We start from the raw sequence: 27,779 nt of genomic DNA, 5'->3' as shown, positions 1-27,779 counted from the left end.
AATCAAGTACTAAATTAATGTGTACATAAAGTATTGATCAAAAAAACCATTTTACTAATTTTATGACAGGTAATTAGTATGGTACCTAATAATGATGATAAATTGTTTCTATAATAAGCCTGGATTTTCAAAAATACGGCCTGAACGATTTTGATAAAAATTTAGTATCTAGTCATTTAGCAATCGAGATGGGGATGCCACCTAGTAACAACTCAAAACAAAGTGTACAACCTCTTTGCTGTATGAATTACAGTTAAAAATGTATCTCCTCGTGTCTTTACACCCTTAAAACACACAAAACAAGTTATGGTAACCTATAAAATTTACATTGATTTATATACAATTATAAAATGCCAATAGGTTCATCCCTTTGGTTACTTAGAGCAAACAAAACACTCCTACCTTTCAGTTAGGAAACAACTGTTAAGACTTAGCTTTTTCTCAAACCATTTGTTATATTTGTTTACAACAAATGCAGATTGGAAACTAGGACCTGTTGGATAGCAGGAACTTAAATATTTGATATCACACTTATGAATGATTTAAATTGGTTTATTCCTATTATTACTAGTACAGTGTTCAATTCAAAATGGAAACTCGATCAAATCACATAATCAAATGTACAACTTAAAATAAATACTAATATTTTACACCTAATTTAATGAAAAATATAAAATATATCAAACAATGGCAAAAAAATCATCCACTGTTATGACCATAAAAATAATTTATATTACAGGGAATTTCGTCACTAATACCAAGTAAGTATTTGCCAAGAGAATATGGCTAACAGAGTCCTTAGTAGGGCACAATGTCGGCTTACCAACATAAACGTATGAACAGATAATTAACTCTCGTTAGTCTCTGAAGTCTTGTCACTTGCAGACACTAATTTCTTTTGGTTGTTTACCCTCCACTCCAGGGCTTTGAACAACTGGTCGATTTCCTTGACTGACGCCTGAAAAATGAAATTGTAAAATAACTTTTACAATTAATTCTACACAACAGTAGGTGTAGGTGGACCAGAACATACAGAAGAAACACTGTGCACACAATACTTCTTCCCCTGAGGGACTTACGAGAAAGTATTAGAGTTTAAATAACTCCATACATAAAACATTTTGTAAACTCTAATACTTTCTCTACACTTGACAAAGTCCCGGGTATGTTCTGTATGTTCTATGACCTACCTACACTTCTTCAAGGTAAGCTAGCTGCTATCATCCTTTTTCTACAGTTCAAAATCCTGGCCTATAGCCTTACCTTGAACAAAACTATATATAAATTTTGGTCCTTCATGCCGGATCAGCCAGAACTAAAGGCTTGACCCCGTTTGTTAACCTCAAAAGAGAGTTCAGTACGGGGCAACAGAGCGGAAATTCTACTTATTTAGGAAATGCATAGACAGTTTATACATTTCAATAGTAGTTTGTATACATGTTTATTGTTTTTTTTTTAGTACCAAAAAAACTCATTTCAAGCTCACCATGACAAGAAACACCTTGATTTCCCCGCTGCTATCCATCGCGGTTAGTCTTACACTTTTTTCACTAGGTCGACCCACAGCCATTTCTGCCCATATCTGAAAAGTTTGGAGGATTAAAATAAATTCAGGATTACACACAAGATTCTGCTTTGAGCAGGAGGATTATAATATTGTGAACATTCTGAAATACTATATAGTCTTACACATTCACACACATGGAAGTCAGTTTTGTAATACTTAGGTTCATATATGACACGATAAGAAAACTGTAGGAACTAAAACATAAAGTTATCCATTAGCTTTATTTATTTTATAAATGTATGGGATAAATTGTTTTTATTTAAAAAAAATACTGATTCTTAACTCTAAAACAGACGAGACATGTCAAAAAACAAAAAGTCTACTCTACTGTGTTACAGAATAATCTCTGTAAATTGTGTTTTTTGAGGCCTTAGTAGGATCTATTGTATGTAATTAAGTTACTTATAATAATAAGATTTCAATCCTGAATCTGAAAAACGCATATTACGGGAATTGATGGTCCCATAAACATCTGATCACCCTAAAAGTTAGTGACCATAAACCTAAAATCAGTGAATGTTTTTTAAACTTTTGAAAACATTAGATTTTGTTGGCATTTTTCGTGTCAAGGAGGTTGCGATCTAAATTAAATTAACTATGCACTCAAGTACTACATATTATTATTTTGTACCTTAGTATTGAGTACTACTCTCAGACTGCCAGACACCCGCATTACCACCCGAGACTGTGTTTTGTTGTCTACAGACAGGTCGTTCAACCTTAGTGTCCCCCTCCCTCGTTCCACCCACGTTGACTTGTCCTTGTTGAATGCAAACAATTTGCAGTTTATCTGAAAGCAAACAATTTGAAGTTTATTTGAAAGCAACCCACTATTTGCAGTTTATCTAAAAGCAATCCCTTTTACAGTTTATCAGAAAGCTAACAATTTGCAGTTTATCTGGAAGCAAACAATTTGCAGTTTATCTGAAAGCAACCCATTTGCAGTTTATCTGAAAGCAAACAATTTGTAGTTTATCTGAAAGCAAACAATATGAAGTTTATCTTAAAGCAACCCACCATTTGCAGTTTATCTGAAAGCAATCCCTTTTACAGTTTATCTGAAAACAATTTGCAGTTTATCTGAAAGCAAACAATTTGTAGTTCATCTGAAAGCAAACAATATGAAGTTTATCTTAAAGCAACCCACCATTTGTAGTTTATCTGAAAGCAATCAATCCCTTTTACAGTTTATCAGAATGCTAACAATTTGCAGTTTATCTGAAAGCAAACGATATGCAGTTTATCTGAAAACAACCAATTTGTAGTTTATCTGAAAGCAAACAATTTGCAGTTTATCTGAAAGCTAACAATTTGCAGTTTATCTGAAAAAAAACAATTTGCAGCTTATCTGAAAGCAAACAATTTGTAGTTTATCTGAAAGCAAACAATTTGTAGTTTATCTGAAAGCAAACAATATGAAGTTTATCTTAAAGCAACCCACCATTTGTAGTTTATCTGAAAGCAATCAATCCCTTTTACAGTTTATCAGAAAGCTAACAATTTGCAGTTTATCTGAAAGCAAACGATATGCAGTTTATCTGAAAACAACCAATTTGTAGTTTATCTGAAAGCAAACAATTTGCAGTTTATCTGAAAGCAAACAATTTGCAGTTTATCTGGAAAAAAAAACAATTTGCAGCTTATCTGAAAGCAACTCATTTGCAGTTTATCTGAAAACAAATAATTTGAAGTTTATCTGAAAGCAAACAATTTGCAGTTTATCTGAAAACAACCAATTTGTAGTTTATCTGAAAGCAAACAATTTGCAGTTTATCTGAAAGCTAACAATTTGCAGTTTATCTGAAAGCAACACACAGCTGTTATTTATGTTTCAAACTATCCTGAAAATGTTTAAGATCATTAAGTGTGATGCCAAACTCATTCCTTAAAAGTGTAAACATTAACCTAGTAAAAATATTGGTGTACCTCCCAAGTTACTTAGCTTACTTACTAACAAATTCGGGTTAAGGCACATTTGAGTGGTTAATGCTGGTCTACTAACTGAAGATCTCAGTAAACTTCTCTTTGATGGTTAAAAACTAAACCTAGCTGTCTTTGATTATTGGAAAATTGATACATGATTCATATCTCATAACAGTACCAAATAAATAAAAGTGTAGGTTCCCAATTAATTTATTTGAACACAAGACGGTTTGGTTACTTAAAGATCAATACAAACTTGTTGTATCATTATTAGTAGAAAACAAAAGTTTTCATGATGTTTCAAGATAGTTTTAACTGGGGTTTCAAGAACTTTAACTGGGTTTTTGTACTTTTTATGATTTAGGTATATTTTTACCTGGGACAGGATAAGATTCCAGATCCCAAAACATTGTGAAATGTTCCGCAATACCAAAAAATGAACTTTAAAACATATACCTTCTTATATGGCTTCAGATATTGACAAACAAGTATTTAGTAACTCAATGATACAATTAACTATCATTTACCTGTAATATATTAATTTCCTCCTCTTCTCCTGTTTTCACAGCAACTTCTTCATATTTCCTTTTCACAGCCCTTGATTCTTCATACTCTCGTGCCGCTTCACTGAGACTTTTCCGTTTCTTTTCATCACTGCCTACTTCCTAGAGATACAACAAAGTTTTACAGTGTAGCCTACTAACGCTGGATGGAATATTTTTGATTGGTGAGTGAATCTTGAATCACATCATGATAATTTTAAAACATGGACTGTATGAATATAAAACTTCCAATTTATTTATAATTAGCTGACTAAGTACATATCACATGATAAAATCGCCCTATAAAATATCATACAGTAATGATTCTCACACGAGCGAGAGTCTATTTCTCATGTGTTCTATGGGAATCCCACAGGGAGAGTGAATTCCTTCTAAATAGGGATGGACGGATACCAAAATCTTTGGGTCAGGATTACAGTAAATTTTAGATTTCCTCGGGGTGGAATTTGCTCCAACCATCAGTGATTTTGTCATGTTGAGAGTAGAATATGTCTTCGATTTTGTCGCTAAGGAAGGTGGAGTCCCCGGGATCATGGATTCAAGTCATGACTCATGATGAAATCATAATGATTAGGATTATACTGCTTTTCTACTAACAGGCCTTAGGACACTAAATTTTTTTTATGCACTGATAGTCGGCCTAAATACCTGTTTGTGATTAGTAAGCAGTTTTTTTTTACAATGTTAATTTCAACAAATAATTTGCGCAAATATTTTATTTTTAATTTAGCTGTTTGTAGGCCTATTGTGTTCGATTAGTTTTTATAGAGCAGTGCCTTAAAGACTCAAGATTGATTTTGTTTGTAATTGTTGTCATTTGCAAGAATTAATGGTTAAAAAGGGTTTTGAAACAAACCCTTTTTGCCCAGGGAGAAAACCTGTCTCAATCCCGTGCCAAAGTACAATCCAGACCATCCCTACTTCTAAAGGAAGTATTTTAACTATGTATTCATAATAGAGTTTGACATATCAATTCTTTTCTGTCAAATTCCATGTAGTGTAGTCTACATTTTTCTTCAAGTGACTCTTCTTTTTCATATAGTTAGCATAATTTAACCTTTAGTATCCAATAGTCAATGATCTAACTTAATTTTAGATAATATAAGGTAAAACTAGTATTACATGTTTTATCTATTTGTAGTAACTTACGGATTGCTTTTCAGGTAGTTCTCGTTGAATCACAGATGTAAAGAGCATTTCTGAAGTTCCGTTTGTTTTTGAAACCTCACTGTCACAGGAGTTTGCATCCTAAAAAGAAAATAATTATCTTATATGCTAAAAATCTTTTGCAAAACTAATGGCAGGTAGCCTGACCGTACTACTGGACCGAATTACATGCGGTTAGTACCAAACCAAACGAAAGATATTTACCTGTAGATGTGCAGAACCCCTTTATAAATTAAAATAAGCTCAAAAATATGCACAAAAAATGAATTTGAAATTTAAAAAAATTATTATTATTTTTATGGGTTGCCATGCTGGTGACAAAATAACAACAAAATATAAACAGAAAATCAAAACAAATGGAAGAAATTCCAATCACATGTTTTATTTACACAATGGGGTGAAAATTGAGAAGTTTGCACAATACATACTTTTGGTCGAGTTTTCAACCACAGGGGAACTCTCGTTTTATTCTATCCTGATTTGTGTTTATTTAGCTTAAAATCTTACACAAATTGGGCAAAGCAAACACAACTTTTGTTTATTATATGAATGTGTTATTTTTTGGAAACCTCAAAAAACCCGTTCGAGTGCACAAATACTATAGAACATCTTTAAAGCGCAGGAATACGATCCAACCGATTTAAGAGAAGTCTTCACGGTAAAAGTCACATGTGTTTCATGCAGCCCTGTATACCGAAGTTTCTCCATACGTGTCTTGCTTAAAGAACTTCTCTGCATAGGGTGTTTCCACTGACAAAAGTAGTGTGTTTTTATTATAAATTATTTATTTTGTAGTTTGCATATTAAATATCTAGTTTTAGACAGATTAATTTGAAAGAGTTTGAGTTTTAGTGTCTGGCAACGTCAAATGCAACATTATGTACAGTAGACTCCCTCTTATCCGGACTCCTTGGGACCGAGGCCAATCTGAATAATGGTTATTCCGGTTAAACCGACGTCCCAAAAAAACTCGTTAAAACACTCTGTTTAAATGCATACTGTATACAAAATTTGACTTAAAATTTAGGAGAGCATTGTATTTAGACATGTGATCACTGGTCTCAAATCTTTCCCACGAGAACAGTCGTTTCAATACCAACCACTTCCTGTTGATCTAGTCCGGTTAAACCAATGTGTTGATAAAAAATTTCCGGTTAAAGAGATGTCACGTCCGCCGAGTTTTGTCTGGTTAAAGACGAGTAAAATCCTTGCATCTTGAAAATTCACTTAAGTTAGTATTATTACCCAGTTTAAAGAACTTTTTAATCATGTTACTTTTTATTTGGTGATTGCCTTTGGTTCTTGAAGTACTTAGGTTTACTAAGGCAATCATAAAAAAAATTATAACAAAACTATAAATTAGTTTTATTGTTTATCTTCCTTGTAAGCCTAATATAAGTTAGCGTTAATTGAAAATCACAACCACAAGTTGGTCCTTTTTTCCTATGTTCTAGCCCAGGATTGTTTTTTACGTTACTCAAGGCTAGGACTAGAATGGGCCGTGGCATTATCACTTGGATAAAGCTCTTTGGTAATTACCGGGAGTTGAACCCAGGACCTCAGGAGTCAAAGTCCCATGCATTACCACTAGACTAGCTTATTCCCAATCATTAGCTAGTCCTTGAGTATAAATAATATTTACATTAGTACAGGGTTTGAAAACTAACTATTCACTCTATCAGACTATAGCAGAAATTTACTTTTTTTAGAAATTTATGTACTCAAATAAACTACCGAAACCATAGGGGGCTGTTGTTAGAGAAATCAAAATATAAATTCTATGAAAGAAAAAGTAAAATTCTCTTGTTAAATGATTCAGTCTTGAAACATTTCCTGGATTAGGTTCTAGACCATAATACTTTCACAGTTGTTAATAATAACAAAAACCCTACATCATTTGATCTTGTAAATAGTTTATAGTATTTCTAATCTATCAACGTAAAGGGGTGGTGAATGAAAAGGATTTAAAATTCACTGTACTAGTCCCAAAATATTTTGTTTTAGCAGTTTGTGAATTGGTGGATCAGTTGGTAGCACTACAAACTGTAAAACTAAGGGTCATGTTGTGGGTTCGTGTCCCTATGCCGCCACTTCCAATTTGATAGTAAAGTTGACTTTCAGCTCACCAATTGATACTTTCCACAGGCAATTGATGCCCTCGTAAGAACAAATTCAACGTTTTAAGAAGATGAATTGTAATAATTAGGATGGATTTTCAAATACCTTGGCAGTTCCCAAAGTTACAAAAAATTAACTGATTGAATTTCAATAATCAGAAATTCTACCGAAACATCACAATGATTGTTGTTCAGATGAGGCTTTTTTTCAAGCCATATTTAAAAAATATTTTAAAGCTAATTATTTTCTATTTGTGACCACTGGCCATATTCAAATTCCAAACTTAAGTAAAAAAATAAAAATAAAAACAAATAAATAAAAATGGATCAGACAAAAACATTTTATTGACAAATCACACAAAATATCAAGTACAAAAACACAAGACAGAAGATAGAAGTTCAAGTCTATCTACTTACACTGGCCATCCCATCGCTAGTTTCACTGTCTCGATGAGTCTCCTAAAACAGACCAAAACCAATGAACACAACACTGTGGGCATTGTGCATAGCAAACTTAACACAATTAGCTGCCATACTGGAAAATGGGGGCCATTTTTGATAAAGTAGAATTCATATTTTTAATGTCATAAAAAATTAGTGGAAGTTGAAATGAACTGGCTTATATTTTATCTCAAGAGAAAATAGTTGAATGACTCTCTTTTAATGTGCGTTGTTTCTTTTATGTTTTCACACTATAATAGTCGTTGATACAAAAGAAGTGTCCCTACAGTTAAAACTTTGTGTATAAAAAAGGATATACTCTTGTCAGTAACTCAATTTTAATTCATCTAAGTTATAATTCTAAAAATCTCACTTCATCATAGGAACGGAATGTGTAGGCCTAGTAAACGTTAGGGTATCAGTCAAAAGCAGAAGTTCAAATACAGAGCTTCTACATTTTTTACAAGGAAGTTCTAAAATAAAAAAATTAGTGATCGACGAGACTAGATTTTTTACTTCGAGGCGAGACGAGACGAGATTTTTTTAATTCCGGCGGGTCGGGATTTTTTTCAGGACGAGATTTAATGAAAAGTTATACAAAAAATTAATAGCCTATCTACTTTTAAGTTCAGAAATATTTAAAAAATAGACAAAAATATTTTGAATCTTTTATTAAAAAACATTATTAATAAAAACATCAGTATATAAAAAAATATTAATAAGGCCTAACTTATTAAAAATAACTCTTCGACATAGGAAACATGGAGGTATCAGTTAGTATATAGTTCAACTTTGAAAAATATAAAAAAACAACAGTATTACTAGTTAAGTATCAAGTAACAATTTTTATGTCTTGTGTTATTTTTAGAATGATTTTGAAGTGACTTATTTTAGCTACAGTAGTAAAACATGTCTCACACTGCTTAGTGCTTACACTAATAAAACTTCTCATCATTTGCAACTTCTCAAAAATAATAATACAATTGAAGCAATATTTTCATGTAAAGAATAAATAATTACATATAAACAACTTTTAAAATTTAAATTTTTTAATTTAACAAATTTTTCAAATTTGAAATTTTTTAATTTTTTTATTACAATTGTTTTTATTTATTTTATTACAATTTTTAACTTGTCTCCAAAATATCCCGTTAGCATTTCAATCCCACCCGAAGCTTCGAGATAAAAAAATTTTGATAAAATCTCTAAGTTTCGGGTCTTGTCCATCACTAAATAAAATACCCATCGAAAAAAATAAAACACTTTTCTTGCATTACCAAATATTATTAACAGTTTAACATTCCAATAATAAACTCTACAGACAGCCACTTACAACTCTTTCGTGAAGATTCTGGCCAAAGACGAAGCTGGGCACAGACGAGGTAGCGGCAGCTTGCCCCACAACCCGCGGAGTTGTGCCTGCCAGAGGAACGAACGACACCTTCACATCAGGTAAGCTATTTGAAGATGAACTATCAACCTGAAAATAAATATACTATCTAACTGTGCTTCTCTTTATTTGTGTTCAAATTATTTTGTTTTATGGTATGGTATCGAACCTAAATGTGCCATTGATCAAGCTTGCAGAAGCTACAACACTTTTTTTATACATTGTACATCTCTTGGAATCAAAAACCACTGTTTTACCCTTTTTGACATATCCCTTACTGATAGAAGATTAGTACATAGCCCAGGGACAAACAAAACTTCTTTTACCTCAGCACTGTCATGCCGTCCATCTAATTTTAAAGGAACAAGTACATTCATATAACTCATCTAAACATAGGAGTTTTTTTGGGCAGCAGGCTTACCTGAGAAAGAGTACATTTTACACAAGAAAGACAAAAATTAAAGTAAAGGGTGTCCCAATAAGAACGCCGGATTTGAAATGTTAACAAACCATATATTTTCATGCTAAATTTACAATATGAAACATGAATCTTAAAGCATAGTATCTCCGATTAGTAATTGAGTATTATGTCTTGTAAGTGCCAACCTGCTAAATACTGACAGGCCCGACATCTCTTGACAAAGTTTTCCATCACTTTTTCACACACTTCCTGTTGAATTCCATTAATGGCACGAATCATTTCCTCCTTCAAGTCTTGGATTGGTTGAGGATTATTGGTGAAAACAAGCGACTTTAAATATCCCCAGAATAGAACTGAGCCCATTTATTCGAACTTATAAATCAATCTTCGGACAGATGGATCATTTGGTGAACTGTCATGGCCGTAAATAGCGCGCAGCTTCCGTACTTGTAGTGCACTTTATCTATGATCACGCATTGATCCGTCCTGTAACGATTCATGACTACAAATGGGACCTAATACTAATAACATCTCTGATAATTTGGGAATTCCTATTGAAATACAGATAAGGATAAGACGCTCCTCAAATCCGGCGTTCTTACTGGGACACCCTTTATTATGAAAAATAAGCTCAAACGTGATTGAAATCATGCTGTTCCCTTGATTATGTACAGAATTGGACTCTACAAATGTCAACCAAGCGCAACAGATTTCTGTTATCACAAAAGGAAATAGTGGTTACAGAATGTTTATGCTGCTGCTCTTTGTGACTAATGATTTATCTTGTGTGAATGATCCATTTTGTCTATTTCCTAGTAATTTCATGAAAGTTCTCTCATGTAGCATTTATTGATTGCGATACCATTTGTTGTAAATTAAACTTACAGAAGAATAAATTCATTCGAGCATATACTATACACTTTAACCAATGTGTTCTGCTTAACTAACCTTGACCGCAGGTTTAGAGGAATCCTCATTATTAGCAGGTGTACTTGATAGAGAACTGCTCACTGTGTCACTGTCGTCTGAGATAACAGAACAAGAATTAGTTGAGCAATTAAGAAATAAATTATAGTTTTCTAAGTAGGCTATATTTTCAATATGAATCGGCACCTGAGTAGGCCTACCGCTAATTCAAACCTCCGGCTAACCCAAACCGCCTGTTCGGGAAAAAGGTTACTGTTTTTAAATTTAAAACAAAGTGGTGTGCTTTGAAATACTATTCTTTCCCAACCAAAGGAGAAACCGGGAAATCCAGGGATTGTACATGAATTTTTGTGATCAGAAAATTGTGAATGGTGCCAATAGTCCATTTTGGGTGTGCAGTAGATTATCAAGGATCGTGTAAGATGATTGATGTTAACGTCATTTTTGTTGTTATCACGAAAGCAATATATGACCATAAATGTAAATGCAATTTTACTGCATTACAAACCCTGTTTATAATCTGAACAGGGTGCCGAATGGATCAATTATTCCCGAATAAGTTTTTTCTAAATTTTATAGTTGCAGAGATATGAATGGTACAGTCAAGTATTCAACTCTTTAATAACCCGGTAATAACTCAGACAATGTTGATAGCCTATCTTGTTGCAGCTATCAACAAAGATTCTTATTCTTGCAGAAAATTTAAATCTGAGCTTGAAGAGATGAAAAAACATTAGCTACTAGAGGGAAAACTGTTGACTTACCTGTTGCTTTGAAGAAAGGGTTATTCAGTTTGGCCGGGCTTAAAGAAAACGAACTATTTGTGCTGTCAGTTGTGTTGCTGCTGACCGAGGGACCCGTCGCTGACTCCAGTTGTGAAGCTTTCAATACGACTGGTTTTTTGGATCCTGCAAAGTCGCATTTCGAGGGTTACAATATGTAAAATATCAAAATTGTTAAAATAAGTCCCAAACTCTACTCAGGCGGTAAGGATACTTATCTGAATGAATGTAGAACTATGATAATTATTAGTAGTAGGCAGTTATCAATGGTCAATGGTGGTTAGTGGGTCAATGGTTTAATCAGCTGAGAAAAGTCAGGAGCTTTGGATGGTTTGAACAGTATGCCTACTTGCCCTTGATTACTGGGCTTCTAAAAAAATGACCCTGACTTATCCAACTAATTTTAGTCAGTGAAAAGCAACACTTAATAACCTCAATCTATTCTATACTTTATCACTCTGCATTCATATTTAGTTAAATATATGCTCATGTGCATCATCGCCTTAAAAACTTGGATTGGATTTTAGCTTCTGTGGGTGATTTTTGTCAATGGTAAATGTAATTTTTCTGCCGTTGAGATAAAATGGGGGTAAGTTAAATAAAATTAAATAAGATATAACTAAATAGCCTAAGAATTAAGTAGGCCTCATCATTCTCACAATCCATCTTAGGACAACATAATTATTTCTAGGAGAAGCGGTAACTTAAATATGTTATGTTTATATTGAATTGAATTGTTTATATTGAACACAATCAGTCATTAAAATTAGAATAACTTTATTCCAAAACTAATTTTTTTTAAAACTTAATCTAGGCATGTTTTGTAAATAACGATTTTATAAGCTCTATCTAGTGACATTTTCCAAATTTTATTTTACGAACACTTAAAATCCTGGTCTACTAAAATAAATCGGTTGCCAGATCATTAATCGACGGCCCAATAACATTCACCTACTGTCCAGATTCAATCCTGCTTTGAATCGAACTTAGCAACCTTGGTATTTGGCAAACTTAACACTCAGCTTCCATTACACAATGGAAAAAATCATCTTACACTCATGCCGTGGTAAAAACTCACCTGGGTCTTTATCAGAGCTGCCGATTGCACTAAAGACGCTTGGTCTCAGACTAAATGGGTTTTTCTGCGGAGAGCTGCCAAATGTAGGAGTCGCTCCGAACGCTGACGAATGGTTTGCAGCAGAGAAGACAGACGGCCTGAGAATGTTTGACCCTCCCAGTGATGACGACATAGCTCCATTGGACGACGATTCTAGACGACAGTCAGGTTATGTAAAAACGTAACTTTGAATGAAATGAAATATTGATAGAACTTACATCTTTTTAATTCATAAAGTATAAACCCTTAAGACTAAGTCTAGGACGAAACCAAACGACTGTAAGAGAGGTAATCCAACTCCAATTAACATTAGGTAGCCAATAGTACTCATTGAACAGAAAGAGAAATCTCATATTTGTTTTCAAGTAGTGTTGAAAAAAACAGTTAATAAACTCACTTAATGCTACCAACGTTAGTAAGGTCCATCTAGGCGTTAGAGGCTCAACCTAATCTGAGGGGGAAAATGACAATGAAATGGGATTACAGTGTTTTTTTTTTTAAACATGAACTGTGCTACATTTTGGAAGCAGATAGTGCTTAAGTGAAGGCGATGAATGGAAACTTTTGCCAAGGATGAACTTAGACGTCTTGACAATGCCACTTATAATGTAGCCTACAATACTAGAAATCAGGGTACTACCACAGCACCTGTCCATAGACTAAGCTACTTATGGTGGAGGTAAATTTTACAATAGACTGCCTGATTACATCGAGATAGAAATTTATTTACATAAATTTAAAAAACCAGTGGAAGTGCTAATTGGTTCCCAGAACATGTCATGTACTGATGTACAAAGATAAAATAGAGATAATTTGATTCGATAAAGATTTCAAGGGGTTCTACTGTGTTGGATTAGAAAACCTACAAATACATTTGGTAAATGTCGCTTTTAAAATCAACGCCCATCCAAATAATTTGTCTTGACATCACACATAATGTGCAAAGACACTTAAACAATATTTGTTACGGTACAAACTAGAGTATTAATTTTTTTTTTATTTAAAGGCCCCTCAGCAACAAAAACTGTGCAAGACATAATTTTCATAACTTGTTTATAAAGCTTTAATATTTGACAACCCTTAAACAAACTTACCCCCAGGAGTATCTTGTTGCTCTACTTTATTTTTTGTTGTCACTTTAACACTGTCACTTGAGTTGTTGTCTTGGTCTTGGATATCATCTTCCCCTAAAAACAAAATTAGAATGTTATCAGTAATTTATAATGTCACAATGAACATAAAAAGTGGGGATATCCAATTGACAGGTCAGATTGTAAATGATAAACATTGGGGGATCTATTTTGGGCCCTATTTAATTTAATTGCAGTAAATAAAATTTTATATTAATTCTCCACAAAACAATCAAGATCTAAATTGAACCAGAATATTTACCTTGATAATTCAATCTTGAGCCAAGTAGAGTACGGTACACAAAATTTTTCAGATTGATATTGGATCAAAACCTAAATTGGGATAAGCATGTTACATACAGCTTACCTATGTTTAAAAACCATATACCGGGACTACAAACACAAAATACCACAAAATACCTAGGCATCATAATTGACTCCAAGCTATCATGGAAACCCCACATAGACCAGCTCTGCAAAAAGCTAAGTTCAAGTCTCTACGTTATACGTAGGATCAAGCAAGCTTGCAGCCCAGATGTAGCCAAAGTTGCATATTTTGCTCTATTCGAGTCCCACCTCAGATATGGCATTGCGACTTGGGGTGGAACATCAAAAGGCAACCTGGAAAGAGTACTCCTAAAGCAAAAAAGAGCAATTAGATGCCTTGCCGACCTGAACTACAGAGACAGTTGCCGAGAAGCCTTCAAGAACCTTAAAATTCTCACATCAATTTCACTCTACATAAGAGAAGTCATTATCCACACCACTAAAACAGCCCAGCCAAGACACAGAGACATACACCAGCACAACACACGACATGCCGCCAATTTTTCCTCCCACAACACCATCTGAGTCTGTACGAGAAGAAACCATCCTACAAAGGTGCTCTGTACTTTAACAACCTACCAGAGCACCTCAAGAGAGAACAACCCAATCTGCTCAAGAAGCACCTGACAACATGGCTGTTGGACCGGCCGTTCTACTCTGAGGATGAATTCTTAAACAATAAGCTACCATGAAAAAAAGAAGAAAAAAATTCTAATTGTAATTGCAAATTACTGTAATAGTTTACGTACATAGGCCTACTGTACATTTTATGTACCTGACGCATGAATGTTCTCTAGGAATATTTCAATAAAGATTTTGTCTATTGTCTATTGTCTATATACTTTGAAATAATAAATTCTCACATATCTTATAGTACAGCAATTAATGGAGGAACTACCAAGTAAAATTTGGACAAAATTTCAAGTTATGATGTCAGAAGTTGTTCTCTTCATCATAAAAAAAAAACACTCCGAATTATTTTCAAAATATGAAATCAATGAAACCATGAAAAAGATTGAAAAATTATCTCCTTTCATTATCTTTGTATTCTTTGGATGATTTTTGGAATTCAAGAGAAATCATAAATTATAGTTTAAAAAGCTGATTTAATTTAATTTTGTTTTATTTAGTCTTCTTAAGCTTAACATTTGTTTTGTAAGATTGATTGTTTTAGCCTTATCGCTAAGGAGTAGGTAATTTATCTTTATAATTTATTTGACACTATTCATTGTATAAAAACTTGTACTGTGAATGAATAAAGAGAAATTGATTTTTTTTTTATTGCAACAGCTGATCTACTTGCATTGGCTCTGCTAAATTAAATCCGTGTAAAACGCAAGTTTACATCTAATATAATTAACCACTGCGGACAGCCACTGTGCGACAACCACCCGGTTCAGTGGTAGTGGATGGTTGAAAGGCCACCCTATCCGTTTGGTGTGATAGCTCCCATTCTCTTCTATAAAAAAAAAATTATTCGTACAGTTTTTAAACCATACAATAAAAAACCATGTGGAAGGAGTGCCAAGGTATGTGAAGCTTTGTTACTGACTAAGAACAACGCTGTTTCTTTAACCAGGAGTGTTTTGCTCAGTTTTAAACCATTAAAAAGTTTACTTGCTAGGCCTACATATGTTTTGGCTGTTTTTTTGCTCCGCCATTGACAGGCTTAAAAAAGCAGGGTTCCCACAAACATAACTTTAGTAAACTGCCTGACCTTCCCTGAACATTTTAACTGCTGATTTCCCTAACCACGGCATATTTTAGGTAGGCCTACTGTGAGTTCTCTTAATATTATTTAGACATAAGTATTTATCAAGAGTAAAAAAACTATTCTTTATTATTTAATATTGCCTCTACCATCCCCATAGCCACCCTTATTCCTCCTTTGTAGCAAGTTTCCGTCATAAGCTAAATAAGCTATAAACATCTCATGGAGGACCTGAACCCAGACCGATTTACTCTTTTGTTTTAATGTGCCCAGAAACCAAGAACACCATCCGTTCCAATTCATATATTTATGTTCGTTAGCTAGCACAATAACTTGAGCAAAAACCATCCAATTTCCATGACATCTGGTGAAAAGATGTAATTGTAAGTTTATTAAAAAGAGTAAACAAACCAGTATGATCGGACCATGGAACATGGGGTTTTAGTGGTTCAAAATGAATTACAGTATGAGTACAGTACGTTGGCGCACGGACCTATCAGCTACCCGGGTCGGTCCTTATCTCCCCCCGGCGTTCGCAGTTGTTTCCTTAACAAGTCGCCAACTAACACATCCAATATAATTGCTATTTTTTCATAATACCTCCATATAGACTAAATATAATATTTGTAAAGTACTAAAAAAAGTAAGGAGATTTATATAAAACACAATGTGTTTCAATTAAGAATTAACCCTCCAAGTGTCAACCGCCCGAAATCGGGCGGCTTTTTCGGACCGGGCGAGTGTCAACCGCCCGAAATCGGGCGGCTTTGCAGGCAGTCAGTTTCGTTCAATATACAGCCGTACGATCGATCGATGACGCTTGATACTTATACCAAACTGTTCTGCGGACATTAGGCTACATGACAACTATTTGGAAGTGCCGTTTCTTACGTTATTTTTATTAGTATATGTCGTTTACAAACAGCAGCTGTCAGCTGGCGTTGCAAATGGCGTACCTTTGTTGATGAACTGTGTTGTGAGTTGTAATAGTGGTAAAAATGGCAGAAGATCTCCGATCTAGTGACATTAGGGAACTTTTATCTGGTGAAATAAGTGACAGTGAAGGTGATAATTTTGAAGATGACTTCGATTTAGGACAACATGAATCCGACAATGAATCATTACTTGATTTCTCAAGTGGTAGTGGTAATGATTACGTTCCAGATTGGGAAGAGTTGGACACTTCTGATAGAGAACATGACGACGATCCTGATGATCCTGATCCTGTAAATATTGTAGATAGTAGTGTAAGTCAACCTAGTTGTAGTTCTCATGATACTGGTGCAAATGTCAGTAGGCCTAGGCCTAGGCCTAAAAAGTCTAAGGCAAAAAACCTGCTTTGGATCAGAGTCTACCCTCCTGAACCTGAGAAGGAGATTGAAAGCAAATTCACAAGAAGGAATACTGGAGCAAAGAATCTACCTCCTAGAAATAGCAAACCTATAGAGTATTTTTACCTATTTTTCACTCAAGCCATATGGAACATTATTTGTAGATGTACCAATGCATATGCAAATAAAAAGTTGAATGAAAATCCAAATCTATCGGCTACAGCTAGGATGAGAAAGTGGGTGAACTCCTCCATCTCAGAAATCAAAAAATGGTTCTCCCTTTTTATAAACATGGGGATTTTGAGGACCAAAAATGTAAAACATTACTGGGATACAAAGGAATCACAAAACGTTCCTTTTTTTAGTAAGGTCATGTCTTGTAACCGCTTCCTTCTCATAATGTCTAACCTACAACTGACATCAAGCAATGGTTATCCCAGAGGCCACCCTGACTTTGACCCTTGGTTCAAAGTCAGGTATGTATTAGACCATCTAAATAATGCCTTCAAGAAGCATTTTGAACCCGGACAAAACGTGTGCCTTGATGAAAGCCTCATCGGCATGAAAAATCGCTGCGCATTCATCCAATACCTACCGAAGAAGAAACATAAGCAATATGGAATAAAGAAGTTTGAAACATGTGATTCAGCAACAAACTACGTTATTCATATAGAAATGTACAGTGGAACAGACTTTCTACTTGACAAACCAGGCCCTTTTGTGCAAAAGGTTGTTATGGAAGTGATGGAGAAAAGTGGTTTGCTCGATAAGGGACATCACCTCTTCACAGACCAGTTTTATACAAAAGTTCCTCTGGCCCTAAATCTATTAGAAAGAAACACATACCTTAGTGGGACTATTTGGAAGAAATCCCAATACCTGGCCCAGACTCTGAAAACTACCGTCTTAGGGGTTCAAGAAAGCATCTATTTCCGACACAAAGATGTACTTTTAGTTTCCTATCAGCAAAAAGCTAAACGTAAACCTGTGTTTGCCCTCACAACAGCCTGTCATGCTGAGGACAAGCTTATAAGAAGTGTGAAAGGACAACAGGCAATAAAACCAATCCTTATTGACAAATACAATAAGCACATGGGGGGGGTGGACGTTAGTGACAAGTCGGTGTACCACCTCTCATGTAGCCGTCCTACCAGCAAATATTGGAAGAGGATATTTTATAATTTCCTTGACATTTCACTGTTCAACGCATATGTCCTCTACACTATGAACACAGACAAACCAATGAGCAGGAGAAATTTCTACATTGACATTGTCGAAGAACTTGCTCGGGGCAGTGACGTGGAACCAGTACCTGGCCCTTCCGGAGATACGGCTCACGAAATACAATTAATTCCGAATAAGTCAAACAGAATGTGTGCAGTGTGCCCCAGGAAAGCAACATACTGGTGTCCTGGGTGCAACTGTGGGGTGCACAAAGAATGTTTTCATAAACTAAGTCACTATTGGAGACCTAGCTCATCTCATAAGAGAAAGAAGACATCCCATCCCTAGAAACTTAGTGTTTTCCGCAATGTATATAGAAGTCCATATATGTGTATATATTCTTTTTTCTCATTAAATTTTGAACAATATGTATATTTTGATTTTGCTGTGTGGTGTGACAGACTTTGTTTGCAAAGCTCGTAACATGAAAAAGTAAATTTTTTTTTTGATCTTCCGGATTTGAACCCATGCTGGATTTTATCAACATAAGGTAAGGACACAAAATATTGCATGTTTGTATAGCCAGTTTTATTTACTTTTATAAAATATGCTACTTTATATGTGTATTTTAATTTTTTAATTTTTTGTGAATTTTTATGTAAAACTCCGCAAAAGTGACAAAAATCGCGTGACATTAACAAAAATTTGACATGACACCCGGAGGGTTAACAAATGGCCGCAGGTCATTCAGACCTTCAGACAGCATCATTTTTTGTACACCGTACAGAACCTTGAAAAATGGGAGCATCTGGAAAACTATGTTACACTATTTAATCATTAAAAATACAATTAAATAGGCAACTCCATAAGCCAATTCAGTTATTAAAATAATAGGCCTATTTACAACATTTTACTGAATTTTCACTCGGCCTATTTTACATTTTTCTTTATCACAGTACCCTAAACTTAAATTTTTCCCTCTCCTAAATTTTCATTCAGTTTGCATATTACAGGACATAAGGGCAGCGAACCTGTTGAGATATGAACTTGAGGATGTCAAATCGTATAGTGTTTCGCTGATGTTTTTCCATGAAAGGGTAGGTGATTAAGCAAACTGAGCTGTCGTTTTGGTTGTCCAGAGTGTAGGAGAGATTTTAGTTAAGTAGTATAACAAGTAAATAAAAATTATAGTTTTCTATTATTTTTTCTACACTAGTTAAAATGGTTTTCAAATGGTTTTGATTCATTTTGTGTGTGTGTTTTTTTTTTTATTATGTGAACAAATAACTTAGGCCTATGCCGCCATCAAGTGGAAAACATGGTTTACTTACAACTCAAGCCAAAACTATCATTGTGTCGGTTTTAAATTACTTCAAGCAGGAACAGACAACAAAGGTATAACATTACACAAAAATTACCAAAACTAGAGGTTAGTTTGGGTTAGGTTGGCTTATGTTAGGTTAGGTTGGGTTATGTTAGGTTGGGTTACGTTAGGTTGCTAACAATACCCAAGTTATTGATAACCTAACCTAACCCAACCTAGACTAAGTACACACATACATACCGGTACATGATAGGCCCACATGATCTCTCCGTCCCTAAGTTAAGTTAGTCCTTCACCTTAAGGTATTGGACAGGTCAGGGTTAATACAAAGAATAACCAAACTGAACTTAAATACTAGTTTTTGTCACCGTTAAGGTAGGTAAGTAACTGTCTATGCCATGAAAACTCAACTTAGTTAACCCAACCTAATCCAACCCAACGTAACCTATCCTAAGCTAACCTAATCCAACCTAACTTATTTTTGGTCATTTTTATAATGACTCAGATTGATCTATGTGAGACTCATAGCCTAAGTCTATGCTTGAGTGTAAGTTAGGCCTAACTTAGCTAAGTTAGGCCTACTTAAGTTATCACTACTGGTAGTGGCCCCCTAAAACCTTCCATTGCTTAAGACTCAAGACTGTTAGATTTTATCTTAAGTAAAGGTCGAATATTAATTGTTAGTTGTTGAGCCTAAAACCTTTTCATGAATGAACACTTTGCCTTTAAGCAAGATAATCCTAACAGGCCGTAATGCTCATCTAGTCATCCGGCATGTCATCATAGGCGACGGCAATGACGAATGACATCTGATTAAGATTATATTTTTGTTTTCCAAGAAAATATTAAAACAGCTACAAATTTAACATGTGGATGTAATGTCTAGTTGTACTAATAGTCAAAAAGGTAAAGCCTAACTTAGGAACACTTCCATATCTGTTGGCACAAACAACCGAATGAAAATATCGATCGGTTTGGTTAGTTAGGTAAGGTTAACCTAACCTAACTAGCCAAACGATATCGAATGAAACAATCGAATAATCTATATTACTCATTCGGTTGTTTGTACCAATAGATATGGAAGTGTACCGTCAACCGGGGCTACTTTGACACCGGAGCACTATTTCACAGCTTTGACAAAATACAATAACTTACAAGACGTACTTTTACAGGGTGAGGCAATGAAATGGCACGATTTTGAAAAATCGCAAACAATTCATTTAGAAAAAATGATAGTTGTTTTAACAGAAATCCTAACATACATGAGTGGAAATTGATGTTTCACCTTCAAATAATTATATTTTTTTAATACAGAGTCAGTTAAATGGGGTTTTTGATTTTGTACACATTGTTGGATTATGAATTGAAATCAGCCCATGACGTTTTTTAGCGTTTGCATAACATCTGCAATAGTTTTATAGTGCTTTGTCATGCTGCAGTTACTTCAAAGTTATCCACCCAAAAGAGGATAGCTTTCCTTGATGGCACGGGAGCCCGCGGTGATTGACTGAACTCACAACGGAAAGTGCGCTGAGCAAAAACCATAATATTCACATTTTTGAATTATGCCTTTAAAGCAAACGCGTGTTGTGCACTCATCCAACGCTCCATGGCTACTGAAATTTCCACTTGTCTAGGCGCCTATGACCATTTACCCCTTTTTCTAATAGCCCCCAATTCCTTGTCAGCTAGTATCGGAATCGTGCCGTTTCACTGCCTCACCCTGTACATACTATTACTAATGTTTTCCTTAAATTCTAGTCTTTTTTACACTAAAAACTGGTTTTGTTGGCACATTAATCCTTTGTTTTAGGTTGGATATGATATTTTTTTTTTTAAACCTCTGTAAAGTTCGGAAATCTCGGAACGGCATTTTAAATAACCTGTCATAGATCAAATACCCCCGCCGCAGCAAACCTGCAGACTAAGCGAATTTCCATTTGCCTGACTGGATTTACACTAAAATGTCTCCTTAAAAATATCACATTTTATTCCATATTTAAATAACATTAGTTTAACGAGTACTTAGGTTTGCTGCAACAGGGAGGGTAAAAAGGTATTTTTTTGTAAAATGTAATAGTTTAGTATGAAATAAATGCATTTTCCAAATTTGATCAAAATATGTTCATAAACAAGCAAACTACAACAGTTTACTTATTCTCCATAAGAATAACATAGGAATTTTAAATTTACAGATTTTTGGAATTTTCTTCCAAACCATTAGGCGCATAGAAACGCTTCAATACTAAATTATTTGGTTTTTTTAAGCTCTTCAAAATGGTTTGGAAAGAAATTGCTAAATCTTAACTTAAGTTTTTAGGGTCAAAAATGGGAAAACCCAATTTTTACCCCATAAAACCCCCCGTAAACCCCTGTTCTCATAGTCCAATCATGCTGGTTTGCGAACTCATTCGAATAAACGTAGGTTTACACGTTTGTACCAAATTTCATCAAAATCGGATGATTTTTGCTCCAGTTATCGCGCTAACGGACACATAAGTTAACTTATATAAATATATATATATAACTTATAGACTATATGAATTTGAACGGATGGTGTTTTTGGTCTCTAGGGACCTCAAAACGAAAAAGTAAATCCGTCCCGGGTCCAGGTCTTACCATGAGTACTACGGTACCTAATAGCTTATTCCCTAGCCTATATGGGAAATTCGCTAAAACTATACAAGGTAGAACAACTAGAGTCATACCAAAATAATCATTTAATAAACCCAGCTTTCAATAGAAGTATCAAAGTAACCCCTTTAACCAGTGGTTACATTGTGACATGGCATTAAAGTTCATTATACAAAGTAGTCCCATAGCAAGGCTACTTGTTAAATGAAACGTCTCAATGGTTTGATGGAAATAAATTGGCCTTGAATGCAGCCAAAACTCAAGAAATCATGTTTAGCCTTAATAAAAATGTTTCCAGTGATGAGTCTGTAAGACTGCTGGGTTTCACCCTGGACTCGGAGCTTGCGTGGGATGACCACATAGATGCACTCTGTGTAAAGTTAAGTAGAGTAAGACATCTTTTGAGGAAGTTGACCTCTGAACTACCTTTTAACTTTCTGAGACTGGCTTTCTTTTCTTTTTTCCAGTCCCATATTGTATATGGCACGCTCCTGTGGGGTCACTCCCCGCATGCTCAGAAAGTACTGCTCCAGCAAAAAAAGGCTATCCGAATAATATGTCAGGTTCATTATCTGGAGCATTGTAGGCATTTGTTCGCTGAACTTCGTATTATGACTGTTGTAAATGTATATATTTATCAATCTTTGTTAGCTATTAAGGACATGGAAGAAGATCTGGTTTGTAACAAGGATGTCCACTCATATTTTACAAGAAATAGAAACAATGTACATTTAAGTAGCAATAGATTGAGTAAAACTAATAACTGTTTTCCTGTTACAGGCAAAAAGTTTTACAATGCTCTCCCGGAAAGTGTACGGTCATTGCGGAAGTCAAAATTCACAAAAATTGTAAAAGATTGGCTTGAAACGAATCCTTTTTATGAAACTATAGAATTTTTTGATGCTCTGAAGGCTGGCCATTGTTTTTAGTTTGTAATTTTATTTTTACACTCAGGTATGTGTCACAATTTTCATTTTCTTTTGTTTGCCATAACTGCATGGTTTGCTGTTTTGTTTGCTGTGAAGATTAACCATTTTTTATTTCAGCATGGTTTGTAATTATGAACATTTAATTATTTATATGCATTGGTTTGTTTATTTTAGAATAGTGACGTTACCTATTGTATTTATTTACTTAATGGTATAAATAAATCTCTTGAATCTCTTGAATCTCTTGAATCTCTCTTGATCCACAATTTTTTTTTTAATTTTTTGCCAAAGTATTGGACAAAAATAAGTAAGTTAATATAGATTTTTTTTCAAATGTATAATTAGCACTCAAAAGAACTAACAGAAATGCACAATTTGGAATTTTTCTCATGGTCCTATCTCTTAAAACAAAAAAGTTAAGTACCGTACAGCCAAAAATCAAAAAAAATTTTACAAAGTAGGCCTAGCCCCGTTTGACTGTAAGTACCCCCTAACTTACATAAGTTAAGGCCTATTATAGGCCTATCTAGGCCCAAGTTAGTTAGGCCTATTTTATTTAACTTAGGCCTATATACAAGTTTAGAGGTCTAAATTATCTAGCCCATGTGTGTCTGTTAGCCTGATAAGTTAACCCATGTAAATGTTAGTTTTGATGAAATTTGGTTGTTTTAACGTTTTATCCTAGGCCTACGTAAGTTGCATAATATTTCATGGAGGCCAATGTTAACGACACTCAGATAGGTGGACACACACTTAAGTTAGGTAGATAAAATCCTCTCTATTAAATCAGGTTGAATCGGTACCACAGGCCAACCCTAAGTTTAACCATCAAGACATGGATCAAGTTTCAGCCGTATATAAAAGCAATGAGCTCAACCAACCCAAACCTTGGCCTAAACAAGAAAAATAACCAACTAGGCCTAGGCCTAACCTCTAGACAGATGGAACTGTGGTACGAATCCATAGGCCTACCAGTAAGTTTATCTAATATCTAAAGGCCTACATATTGTTTCTAGCTAACTAGCCTATGCGTGTTCTCATACTGCGGCTTTTGTAGTTAAAATAAATCGGTTTTTACAATAACATGCTTTTAAGAAGCTACTATCGATCACATGACTTTTGATATCAAACCAATTACTAAATTCTGTATTAAACCTCAGGGATTCTATGTTTTGTTCATTGTCTAAAATTTAGGTAGGTAGTAATGTTACTCAATGTTGGAAACGGAAACGCGAAGGAGTAATGTAGGAAATGCATTAATATTAAGTTAGTTGAGTTTTTACAAATAAACAAACCTGCAGTGGCAGCCATCTTCACTTCACACACACAGACACACTATGACCACACAAACAAAACGAAAATCACGAAACGATTAAAAATGAATTTATTTTTCTTTCGTATTCTTGTATGTCACCTATCGTAAGATTATTATAAACACCAAAAGACTACACTCCAGCCTACACTTCACACACTTTCGCCCCGGCCGTTAGCTCATATCAGTCATATCGAGCTAAATAAACTTTCTTTCGATACGATATTATTCATTCATTCCGGGGAACCCTCTGAACTGAACCGAACCGAAATTACTGAATCCTGTGTTCGCTCTCGCTTTCCTGACTCAATATTACAAGACTGCGTTTCGTCAATGATTTTAAATGCTTAATCTATTCATGCTGACTCTCGGCGTAGTACGTTTTCTGTGCTCTCGGCTACTTACTTGTTACTTTTGGGTGTTCGCCTCCGCTGTCCGCTCGTTCGGATTTATTTCTTCACAACATCATCTGTAGTCATCAACAGCCTCAAAGAAATCATTTATTGAGAATGAGAATTTATTTGGTCTTTTAAACATGCAGTTACATGCAATGCAATGAAATGCTTTATTTCCGTGAACATGAAAATTGTGGTCATTACGTGTCAATCAGACAAGTCATTTATAATAATCATCTGGCAACAATAAGGCCCGCCGCACATTGGAGCGAGGCGAGGAGCAGGCGAGGTGCAGGGTAGGTGCAGGCGGGAGCGAGGACTTTTGTGTCACCGCACATTGAAGCGAGGCGGGACAGAGGTTTCCTAGCTTTGGTTCTACTGTCGCGAGTAGAGAAATATTCTTTGGGCCTTATTCATTCTAATTGTGAGTTTAATAATTTTGTTTGACTCTAATCGCTATCCGAAAAACGTAAAAAAACTTTTTTGAAAACGTGATTACACGAAAAAGATTAAGCCATGGGGAGTATGTTTTAACTACTGAACTGCCAGACCGGTCTTTTAGAGAACATTTTCGTGTGAACAAACAACAGTTTAATGATATCCATAACTTGATTAAAAGTGGCATTAGTGGAAAGGAATGCAAAGCTCAAAAACATATAGCCATCTGAATTAATGCTCCGTTTCTATATCTTTCACTCACAAAACACTTGAAACCCAACGCAGGCGCGAGCGAGGTGCAGGAAAACTGTATTCCAACTACAACGCCACGGAGGCCTGACAGAGGCTGCAGCTGTGCTGCGCGGAGGCTGCGTGCAGCCTCTGCTCAATGTGCGGTGCTCCATTTAAACACGTGTATTACAGAATAGCCGCGCCTCGCCTGCACCTCGCCTCGCTTCAATGTGCGGCGGGCCTAAGTTAGAGTTAGGCTAACAGTCCCAGTTAGTAAACTGGGTTGACTTAACTTAAATCACACCATGCACAAAACAGGCAAATATAATAAATAAATAAATAGTTAAATAATGGCAACTACAATAGTAGAATAGTGCACAAACTACTCTTATCTACTTTCAAAAAACACACCATGCACAATCTACTTCAAACTTCAGGCACAGCAAAAGCAATCAAAAGCATCTACTTACAACAGCTGTAGGAATTTCAAAAAATTCTTTTATAGTATACTAGCTGAAACCCGCGGGCTTTGCCCCGTTTAACTTCTTAATTTTCAAGATGATCTCGTTCGCATGGCTCAATCACGTCCTGGTTGAAGTTCGTTCGCTACGCTCACTCACCTTTAGGTTGGAGCTCGTTCGCTATGCTCACTCACCTTTTGGTTGCAAATTAGCCGTTGTCATAAATGTAAAAGAAATAATAGTGCTGCACCCTGTTGGCAATCCTTGTAACTTTAATGCTATTGAACATCATAGAACAGAACCAACTTGTTTAATTGAAACAGCTGTTAAGATTCATTAATTCCATTTCTCATAAGGTTAACATGGGAAACTCCAGAGCCACTGGGGCGGAGCCGATTGGACGGATCACGAAATTGGTGTATAAACCTATTCCATGAAATTCTACACGTATGTACAAAGTTTCGTGGCAATCGGTTCAGCGGTGTCTGAGTTTATCACTGCCAAATATATATATATATATACAAACATCCTCTTTTATACTTATAGATAGACCACAGAGAAGTAATATAAATTTATATATTGTGTTAGGTGGCACCTTTAAAGGGCCACACGCCTGAACAGGCAAATAGTGCGTGAGTGTTTAGCTTATTTATTAATTAATTAATTTATTTTTTTTTTTTTTTGTTGTATCTTCAATATCCTTGTTGGTAATAATCATTATTTACACTTGTTTTTTTCCTAGTTTCTTTTCAAAATCACATTCATTAAACTGCATGTTCCTTTGTAAATATTAAACAAAGTTTTTCATAATTGCTCTAGTCATAATCTGTTATACTTATTTAAGCTAATATTTATTCTCCCAAACATGCCTGTTTTCCTTGTTATTTATGGTTATTATGTATTACGATCGTCTTTGTTATGTTTTTGCTATAATTTATTGTTGTTAATTACTACATTATTGTTGTTAATTACTATATTATTGTTATTTGTTTTGTTGCCTATGTCTAAGTGTTAAAAGTTCACAGTTGTTATTTAATATTAGTCATCTTGAACTGTACAATGTATCTTTAGTACCACATCAAACAAAATGGAATGTCCGTTGAAATAAAATAAAATAAAATAAAAAATGTGAAAGACCTTGGACTTATTCTGTCGCAAAATCTTAGCCCACAGGATCCCATCAACCACTGTGTATCAAGCTCACTGTGTATAGGACACTCCTGGGTGTTATTCAAAGATCTACACCCAACCATGAGGGCCTTCCGCAACACCTCTGCACTGTTAACATTGTACAAGTCTCCTTGGGGGGGGGGGGGGGGGTACCTTAGTGGTTTTCCGTACATTCCAAGAAAGAAGAGAGAGAAGAGAGAGTCATCCCGCGCGTGCTTTGCATGGCACATGGGATTATGTATTTAATTTAAAAATTGCATGAATAAAATTGTTTGAATTGAATTGAATTGAATTGAAATCTGGAGTCCTTACCGTCAGAATATTTATTTGGTCTTGCCGTTTGGCGACTTTCTAAGGAAACTTTTACATCTACAACAAATTTGCCGATTTCAAAGTTGTGCACAACAGATTATCTGGGTTGTTAAGCTGACTTTTTTACAAAACTATTGTTTTTTTTTAGAAAATGTTTTGAACTTTGATATCCAAATCAAATCCCTATTGAGTTTGGGCTATGGTTTGTTTATGTTTGGTTATTGATTGAATCGATACTTTTATTGTCCACTAATCCGTTGGGATCAGATATCAAAGTATAAATTGTCTAAAACGTTTGTTATTCCTTCAAAACGATGCTGAAAACTTGTTTTTTCTTTATTTAAGTTAATTGCCATAATTTTAAGTCTAGGGACATAGTTAGGGACATCTTAGGACATCCAGGGATTTCTAGTGACAAACTTTCCTTGATCTAGGGACTTTTCACTCATAGCTAGTGGCAACACTGGAGCGAAGAGCCCAGCCATCATCATATGA

At 34.9% G+C, this 27,779-nt stretch overlaps 1 protein-coding gene across 1 annotated transcript; it reads right to left on the bottom strand.

Moving 5' to 3' along the window:
- Positions 1-24,438, bottom strand: LOC128995968 (ran-binding protein 3-like). The gene is made up of 12 exons (XM_054421064.1): positions 24,261-24,438; positions 13,510-13,602; positions 12,377-12,568; positions 11,281-11,424; positions 10,538-10,614; positions 9,112-9,258; positions 7,755-7,796; positions 5,203-5,301; positions 4,018-4,155; positions 2,199-2,357; positions 1,487-1,582; positions 1-958 (listed from the first exon to the last, which is right to left on the bottom strand). The coding sequence occupies exons 1-12, from the start codon at positions 24,274-24,276 to the stop codon at positions 848-850; spliced, it is 1,314 nt and encodes a 437-aa protein (XP_054277039.1). The 5' UTR covers positions 24,277-24,438; the 3' UTR covers positions 1-847.
- Positions 24,439-27,779: the final 3,341 nt, after the last annotated feature.

Source organism: Macrosteles quadrilineatus, unplaced genomic scaffold (assembly GCF_028750875.1).
Source record: "Macrosteles quadrilineatus isolate MER2022 unplaced genomic scaffold, UCM_ALF_1.0 Scaffold_5__1_contigs__length_97177068, whole genome shotgun sequence".
NCBI lineage: Eukaryota > Metazoa > Arthropoda > Insecta > Hemiptera > Cicadellidae > Macrosteles > Macrosteles quadrilineatus.
The sequence above is the reverse complement of the archived record's forward strand: the minus strand, read 5'-3'. Positions and strand labels throughout refer to the sequence as shown.